Genomic DNA, 9,524 nt, shown 5'->3' on the forward strand with positions numbered 1-9,524 from the left:
CGTGTAGTGGAAGCATGATGGGCCCATAACCCAATGTTGGCGTTCTTCAAATCAAAATTAGAATGTAAAAGCAATAATACATACCGGTAGATGCCATGGATGAAACGATGTATGGGTGCTCGGCGTTCTCCTCAGCCTATCGACGCTCATGATGAGCTTAGACCTTCAAGTCGAAGGTGAGCAGAACCCTAAACCCAATAAGAAATGAAGACACCTTGGTTGCTCTCATCAAATTTGGTGAATCAAACCATCATATCGATTCTCAAGTGAATCATTTTGAATCAGCTAAAAAATAATTAAAAAATATTATGTACATCGTAATGCAATAAAACCGTTAAAATAATATTAAAAAAGTTAATTTTAAGTATTTTTCATTTATTAAAAAAGCATTGATTCAGGTTAGTATTGTATCAATTTTCTGCTGATATGATACGATACGAATCGGCCGATTCGCAAAGTACGGACAATATATATATATATATATATATATATATATATATATATATATATATATATATAGTTAGATAGATAGATATAGAGAGAGAGAGAGAGAGAGAGAGAGAGAGAGAGAGAGAGAGAGAGAGAGATTCCCTCTTGGGAAATGGGGTCGTAGTTTACTCATTTGGATAAGAGAGATTTCAAGCTGACCAATTAATTTGATGGTTGGTATGGTCAATCTGTGAACAAAAGTAAACCCATCAACAGTAGATTTGCTGTTGGTTTTCAGTGGTAGCAAGTTCTAAACGACTTGATTTTCTAGTGAACCCATAGTAACAAAAGTTTAAACAGGAAAATAGTCCCAAACTTTTTCTTGTGACAAATTATGTATACCCAAATTTTCTCTTTCAGTAAAAAATTAATCAAAATTAGAAAATAAATGTTTACAAAGGGAAAAATATATTTTATCCTCTTGTAAATGTATAAGTATCCTGCACTTTATTTAATGTGCAAGAAGGCTACCTTATTTCCTGAGTGCCGTTCCAACTTAGGATGCATTGTTCATTTATATAAGTCAGATAAATGGGTGCGTTTCTGAAAAAAAAGATATATTTAATAAGACTTGACTCTTGAATCGTATTTTTTTAAAGGAAAAATGTGAACTTTTCAATCACAAAATTTTGTATTTTGTCAACAGTTGATTTTTGAATAGCAAAAAGATCCTGCACACAAGCTAGATAGCGATTCAAATGTCTATCTTCACTAAATGAATGATCTAGATCACATATGTAGAGTCCGATTTTTACCAAAAAAACCTGCATCAATGGAATCCCAAAGCATGGTGTGAAGATAGGTATGACATAGGAGAGGGCTCCCCGGAATATGCACTGTAGCTACAGTGCATGTTCTGGGTCCCGATTGAGCGCCGCGTGACACTCAATCGGGTGTACGGAGGTGCCGTACACCGCCGTACAATCCGCAGGCTGATGTACGGCGCTTCCGTACACCCGACCGAGCGCCACACGGCGCTCAGTCGGGACCCCCCAACACGCACGCGTGTTGGGGGGAAGGGGCGGTGTGTGTTGCACATATAACCTGCCCCGATGACATATATAGGGTATGAATGAAACGGATCGGTTCAATATATAAGCTATGCATATGATAGCTGGACCAGTGTGAACCTTTTTATTTCCTTTGAGATAGTGAGAATCCAATTTATTCATAAGAAAGAAAATACAGAAGCTAGGTGACAAGGAGTCACCCTAATTAAAACAAGAAACAACAACAACAATGACAGAGCAAGCTTGGCTGGGTCTCTTATCCTGGGCGTGGTTTTTCGGTATAAATATAAAAAAAATAAGAAAGGCGAATAATGGATGTCAGGTTCGAATCCTGGTGTGGGCAAATCTGGTTCAAATCCAGGTGGTTCTAGACCCAGATCTGACTATAATGTGTGGGTACCAGGTCCAGACTCGTTCTTATCAGGTCTACCATAAGGATAACCATACTCTGGTTCTATATGGAACACACCAGGATTGTTCGGCCTACTAGTGGCAGCACGTGCCAGCTCATGGTAATTGGAGGGAACCTTGCTGGGGCTACGAAAACCCTTGCTGAAATTCAAAATCTGGCATCCCTGCTTGACAACGACAACCACCACCGACCTCCAGGAGGAATAGCATATTTTGTCTACTCGCAGGCGGTGGGTTGATGGCCAGTGCATTCTCATCGTTGTCTGACTTTCCAAAGTGAAATGAAGTTCGGTGAGGGGGAACAGCATTGACAATTTTTTTTGGCAAACGTCTCATGAACGTCAGCACACTCACACGTGTAGTGGAAGCATGATGGGCCCATAACCCAATGTTGGCGTTCTTCAAATTAAAATTAGAATGTAAAAGCAATAATACATACCGGTAGATGCCATGGATGAAACGATGTATGGGTGCTCGGCGTTCTCATCCTATCGACGCTCATGATGAGCTTAGACCTTCAAGTCGATGGTGAGCAGAACCCTAAACCCAATGAGAAATGAAGACACCTTGGTTGCTCTCATCAAATTTGGTGAATCAAACCATATCGATTCTCAAGTGAATCATTTTGAATCAGCTAAAAAATAATTAAAAAATATTATGTACATCGTAATGCAATAAAACCGTTAAAATGATATTAAAAAAGTTAATTTTAAGTATTTTTCATTTATTAAAAAAGCATTGATTCAGGCTAGTATTGTATCAATTTTCTGCTGATATGATACGATATGAATCGGCCGATTCGCAAAGTACGGACAATATATATATATATATATATATATATATATATATATATATATATATATATATATATATAGAGAGAGAGAGAGAGAGAGAGATTCGCTCTTGGGAAATGGGGTCGTAGTTTCCTCATTTGGATAAGAGAGATTTCAAGCTGACCAATAAATTTGATGGTTGGTATGGTCAATCTGTGAACAAAAGTAAACCCATCAACAGTAGATTTGCTGTTGGTTTTCAGTGGTAGCAAGTTCTAAACGACTTGATTTTCTCGTGAACCCATAGTAACAAAAGTTTAAACAGGAAAATAGTCCCAAACTTTTTCTTGTGACAAATTATGTATACCAAAATTTTCTCTTTCAGTAAAAAATTAATCAAAATTAGAAAATAAATGTTTACAAAGGGAAAAATATATTTTATCCTCTTGTAAATGTATAAGTATCCTGCACTTTATTTAATGTGCAAGAAGGCTACCTTATTTCCTGAGGGCCGTTCCAACTTAGGATGCATTGTTCATTTATATAAGTCAGATAAATGGGTGCGTTTCTGAAAAAAAAGATATATTTAATAAGACTTGACTCTTGAATCGTATTTTTTTAAAGGAAAAATGTGACCTTTTCAATGACAAAATTTTGTATTTTGTCAACAGTTGATTTTTGAATAGCAAAAAGATCCTCCACACAAGCTAGATAGCGATTCAAATGTCTATCTTCACTAAATGAATGATGTAGATCACATCTGTAGAGTCTGATTTTTACCAAAACAACCTGCATCAATGGAATCCCAAAGCGTGGTGTGAAGATAGGTATGACATAGGAGAGGGTGTTGAGTGTTCTCTCCGAAATATGCACTGTAGCTACAGTGTATGTTCTGGGTCCCGACTGAGCGCCGCGTGACACTCAGTCGGGTGTACGGAAGTGCCGTACACCGCCGTACAACCCGCAGGCTGATGTACGGCGATCCCGTACACCCGACTGAACGCCACACGGCGCTCAGTCAGGACCCGCAACACGCACTGTAGCTACAGTGCGTGTTGGGGGGAAGGGGGGGGGGGGGTTGTTGCACATATAACCTGCCCCGATGACATATATAGGGTATGAATGAAATCGATCTGTTCAATATATAAGCTATGCATATGATAGCTGGACCAGTTTGAACCTTTTTATTTCCTTTGAGAATCCAATTTATTCATAAGAAAGAAAATACAGAAGCTAGGTGACAAGGAGTCACCCTAATTAAAACAAGAAACAACAACAACAATGACAGAGCACGCTTGGCTAGGTCTCTTATCCTGGGGGTGGTTTCTCGGTATAAATATAAAAAAAATAAGAAAGGCGAATAATGGATCATGTTCGAATCCTGGTGTGGGCAAATCTGGTTCAAATCCAGGTGGTTCTAGACCCAGATCTGACTATAATGTGTGGGTACCAGGTCCAGACTCGTTCTTATCAGGTCTACCATAAGGATAACCATACTCTGGTTCTATATGGAACACATGAACCAGAACCAGTCCATACCCTATAAAAAAAATTTTCTTATCCCTTTTGCATTGAAAAATCACCGATCTTAATCAGAACTTGGGTCAGAAAGGGTTTGGTAAGAAATTCCACAAATCATACTTGGCTCCATATACTAGTACCATTCGTGTCCAAACCGGATTCTTCTACTCGAACCTTTTTATTTATCACCAAATCCTGATCCTATAGGGTTTGGTACGGGTCAGGTCTGGGTCAAACCCGTCCCATTGACACCCCTACTTGCTACAAAAGACCAACATCTCAGCATTTCATATTTCCAATTCTTTTCTCATAAACAAACATGTGGGGAGCAGTTTTTTCTCGCCCATCGGTTACGGTCCCAGACAAAAAGATAAAAATTTCGATCAAATTTCCCTGCCCAACGTCATCAGCAGGACACTATAGTTCCCTACTTTTTATCTACTAATTAACAATTCTAACCCGTAAATTATCTCTCCCTAACAAGTATCGTCAAAACAATCTCTCCAGAAATCTAACTACTGATAATGACGTTATATCATTGTTTATTTCCTGGTATCTTCATCGGATCAAAACGAAACTTCCACGAAATTCCATCACCCCAACTCATACAACTCCTTTAATAGCACCCCTCCTCTTCCCCTGCTCCCCATGAACTCACATTCCCATTTCTCGGCCACCGGAAATTTTCCCCACCATGAAGTTTAGTGGCCTCAAGCTCACCGGCCTGTTTAAGGTGAGGTTCAATTCCTCATCCAGATGGAACCCTGCCATCTTCAGCTCATCGACCAAGGCCGGTTCGCCGAGGAACAGAACCACGACGCCTAAGAGCGTCCTGGACTCTCCAAGATGGCTTAAGCTGGCGCAATCGGTGACGAAGCCAGCTGAGATAAGCTGCCCTTCGCCTTCGAGCAGTGGGTACTTCTCGCCAGCTGCGCAATGGAAAGTCAACGAGGTGTTTAAGTTCTTCGATAAGAACGAAGACGGGAAGATCTCTTGCTACGAGCTCGGATCAATTCTGAGACAGCTCGGCGAGGAGCCGAGTGATGAAGAAGTGGTAAAGATGGTGAATGACGCCGACGTCGATGGCGACGGATTCATCAGCTTGGAGGAGTTCGAGAGGCTGAGCACGGCTCCGGCGACCGCCGCTGCCGGTTCCGACTTGAACGACGCGTTTAATGTATTCGACACGGACCGAGATGGCAAGATATCGGTTTATGAGCTGCGCCGAGTGTTTGTGGCTCTTGGTGATGAGGAGTGCACGTTGGAAGACTGCCTGAGGATGATAAAGGGAGTCGATAGGGATGGTGATGGCTACGTTGGTTTTGAAGATTTTGTCACCATGATGACAAGATAAACGCATATCTCTCGTCTCGTTTGTTGTATTTTGGACTAGTAGAAGCGCTAGATCAGTGTTGTTTAACCACCGTGGTGGTTACCTATGTGGTCAGCAGGGTCCTGTGTCAAAGTGAAGTATCAGGATCGAATCCCTGATCATGTACGGCCGGCTGGTTGTGTCCCCATAGAGTTTTACCTTGCAGGAAGGCTGGTTCATTAAGTGACCTGGTTTTCAGCGAGGATTTTTGTTCGTTATAAAAAAAGGATTGGTGCTGCTCAAGTGTTTGCTAGGAACCAGCTGCTGCGTGTATGTGTTTGTGTGATTTATCATTCATGCCTGCTGTACACTCAAGTTGTGGTGAGAGGGTACCATTAACTTAGCATGCTCAACTCTTGTATTTGGTAAAGCATCGTTCATCAGTAAAATATATAAGCCAAAGTAGCATTAGTTTTATCTTGTATCTCTTTTCCGTCGGCATCTCTGCAATAACACGCGATTCAGTGATTTTTTTTAATTCACATGAGTTTCATGTGCAACAACCATTTGGCATCACTCCTCAGATTGTGGTCAACCTCTGGGACACAATACTATCATAGAGGAGATCTGCTCTTTTCTCAACCCAATCCAAAATCGAGAACCACCGCCGATAATTTCCTTCCTCTACCCCTTCTTTAGGTTTTTAGGATTTCTTGCATGTAGATCGGATTTCATTTTTTTTTTTTTGTATTTAGATCTACTCTCTGTGATTTGTGTGTGTTAGGTTTATTTAAGATCGTTTAGACTTATTGTTTTATATTTTAGAATTTTTATTTTGGTCAAAAAACTCTTTTCTTCATCAGTTAGATTTTCTGTGTCAGGCCTAAATTTTCTGGTCTAATAAACAGATTGTTCTGGCCGATCTAGAAAAAGTTTAAGGCTAAAATTTTAGTATATATTAGTTGTACATGTCTAGAGTATTTTCTCAAAATTTTATCTCGATCCGATTAGAGCTTGAAATTTTACGGTCATTTTACCGAAGCTAGTTTTTTGGCTTTGCAGAAATCTGACCTCCAATCCCGAATTTTTCAATCTGATAAACAAATTGCTATGTCTGATCCAGAAAGAGTTTAGGGCTGAAATTTTAATATATGTTGGTTGTATGTATCTAAAACATTCTCTCAAAATTTTTGCTCGATCCGATCAAGGTTGGAATTTTATGGCTATTTTACTGAAGCCAGTTTTCTGGCTTTGCAGAAATCCGACCTTTGGTCTTGAATTTTATGGTTTGATAAACAAATTATTATGGCTGATCTAAAAGGAGTTTAGAACTAAACTTTTAGTATGTGTTATCTGTACTTGTCTTAAGTATTTGCTTCAAATTTCAGCTCGATTCAATCAAGGGTTAAAATTTTAGGGCAGTTTTACCGAAGCCAATTTTCTGGCTTTACAAAAATTTGACCTCCGGTCCTGATTTTTTTGGTTTGATAAACAGATTATTCTAGCCGATCTAGAAAGAGTTTATGGCTGAAATTTTAGTATGTGTTAGTTGTACGTGTCTAGAGTATTCTTTCTAAATTTTAGCTCCACTCGACTAGGAGTTAACTTTTTACGACCATTTTACTAAAGCTGATTTTCTGTCCCTACAGAAATCGGACTTTCGATTTTTGTTGCAGTGATTTTTAGAAATTATTTTTTTTTTTATAATTAAGTGTCTTGTAATGTATTTGGTGAGTTTTTGGGTGTCTTAATTGAGTTTCTTTGTATGTATTAGGTACTGGTTTTCGTCAAAAAATCAGAACCTAAAGTTAAGTTTTGAGTGCTTAAGTTAAGTCTAATTGAGTCTTTGTCAGGTCACTAACATAGTATAGAAATAATTTTGTCTTTTGGGTTTTTATTTTATGTGATTGCAGGTAGTGGCCTCGATGAGCACCCAGGTGGACAAGGGGTTGAATTGGATGCACTTAAGTTCCTTGCACACAGGTTGAAGGAAGCTAGCTCACAGTTATATTTGGAGTTTTTATAGTTAGGGCATTAGGCAATTTCTATTATTTTCGGGTTGTAATCTATTTAAACTTTGTTTTTGCTCATTTTTTTGTAATAGGCTTTGTGCGGGTTTACTTTCGTATTTTTTTCTAATTTTAAGTCAATAAAGAGTGTGATTTATTTGGAATACTTATTTTTATTCCGTTCCCTGTGGTTCGACCCAGACTTCACCACTTTTGTGCAAGCTAGTTATTTAGATTTGGTGTATAATTTACTTTTGATTTTTATTGAAAATATCTTTTAAAAAGTAGACACCAAATTTTGATGGCGTTACTAGATAACGGAGATTAAAGTCTAAGTATTCGCTTTATTACCAAGTGTTTTTTCACATTTACCTAGGATTTCTAGTTTGTTTTGATTTATTACATCATATTGTTTAGTTTACTTTCTTATTTTATATATTAAGAGTGTTTAGTTTGCTTTGGTCAAATTAACTAGGATTGGTAGATCCATGCTTGGTTGTAAACTGTAGAGCTATCTTACTTTTATTGCCCAACCTACCTAAATAGAATACCCAAACTATAGGTGACTGAGCATCTAGTTTGATTGTTGTTAAGATAACTCCATTGTTGCAAATGTGTGGTTTGACTTGATTGCGCTTGTACATTAGGTTAAGTAGAAAGCCTTTAGAACGCATGCTACACCTGATCTAACTCAATAGTGTATGCAAGGGCAATGCTCTCTAGACCCTGACCTTGTTGATCTAGTCAATAACCCTAAATCAATCCTCAGAAGATCCTGTAGAGCCAGACCCATGGCGGAAGACCCCGCCCAAATCCATCCTTTGAGAGAGTACTTTGTTCCTACTGATTTTACTCCCACCTCCTGCATTGCAAGACTTAGTGTAAGAGTGAACCAATATGAAATTAAGGCCAATGTTATTCAAATGGTTCCATCTTATTATGGCCTTAGTAACGGGCATCCATACCGTCATCTTGATAAAATTCTAGAAAGTCTCTGGATACGATTCAGATTACTACTTGAGATTAGATGCAAAAAAAAAATTTGAAAAAAATATTTTCCAATTGGTAAAATGAACCAATTTCAGAAAGCTATCACCAATTTCAACCAACTGTAGAGAGAACAATTCCATGAGACCTGGGAGATATTAAAGGATCTTCTCAGGAAGTGCCCCCACCACCAGGTGCCTAAATGACAACTAGTTCAATACTTTTATGATGGGTTGATGAAGAAGAATCGCCAAATGGTTGATGCAGCCTGTGGGGTACATTTATGCTTAAGAGTGAGGATGAGGCATGGATGATGTTTGAAACTCTGATTGAAAACTCCATACACCATGCATCCGCTTCCCAAACAAAATGGGCCATACCAGCGCTTGGGAGTCTAAAAAAATGAGGGATGTATGAAGTAGGAGCCTCCCTTGAGTTGCAAAACAAGGTTGATATTCTGACCTAGAAATTGAATCAGTTATTGTCAAGCTCCTCCCCATCCCAGCTACTAGATTCACATTCAATTATGTTTGGATGGGAAGTGGTATTTCAGAAAATGGTTCACATTCAATTATGCTTGTCTCAAAAAAGTTGAATAATAAAGGGTCTCACATTTATCTTTTCAATATGAATCTTGTATAGAGCGATTAATCTTTCACTCATATGGAGAATAAAACCACTCTGAAGGCTATCTATGAGAAGTGAAAGCGCTTAAAAAAGATGTATATGAGAAGTGAGAGTGCTCAAATAATTTTAGCATGTTGCTTTTACAATTATAAGTGGCTAAGAACATTCAATATGATATCTCTCATTGCAGGACAGTGAAGAAATTTCTAAAGCCATTAGGGAATAAATGATTGATCTATACGAGATTTCATCTTAGTCCATTTGGATAAGAAACTTCATTATGGGTCTTGGAATTATGGACTCTATTGAAAGACAACTAAAGATCTTTTGTGATAATGAAACAACTGTCTGTAATGAAATGGTGGTCTTCAACAAATGCACAAAT

The 9,524-nt window shown here is 38.4% G+C and overlaps 1 protein-coding gene across 2 annotated transcripts; it reads left to right on the forward strand.

Annotated features, from left to right (window-relative positions):
• The first annotated feature begins 4,858 nt into the window (after positions 1-4,858).
• On the forward strand, positions 4,859-7,470 carry LOC149846842 (uncharacterized). 2 transcript variants are annotated; one of them, XR_016430565.1, is made up of 2 exons: positions 4,859-5,941; positions 7,430-7,470. XR_016430565.1 is itself a non-coding variant. In XM_089998172.1 (1 exon), the coding sequence occupies exon 1, from the start codon at positions 4,899-4,901 to the stop codon at positions 5,556-5,558; it is 660 nt and encodes a 219-aa protein (XP_089854298.1). In that variant the 5' UTR covers positions 4,859-4,898; the 3' UTR covers positions 5,559-6,000. The 2 variants fall into 2 exon arrangements, 1 of the variants encoding a protein (XP_089854298.1); XM_089998172.1 differs by lacking the exon at positions 7,430-7,470 and having other exon boundaries at positions 4,859-6,000.
• Positions 7,471-9,524: the final 2,054 nt, after the last annotated feature.

Source organism: Nuphar pumila, chromosome 2 (assembly GCF_984573655.1).
Source record: "Nuphar pumila chromosome 2, dmNupPumi1.hap1.1, whole genome shotgun sequence".
NCBI classification, from domain to species: domain Eukaryota; kingdom Viridiplantae; phylum Streptophyta; class Magnoliopsida; order Nymphaeales; family Nymphaeaceae; genus Nuphar; species Nuphar pumila.

Coding starts and splice junctions, on each gene's coding strand:
- LOC149846842 (XM_089998172.1), top strand. CDS start 4,899: ATGAAGTTTAGTGGCCTCAAGCTCACCGGCCTGTTTAAGGTGAGGTTC.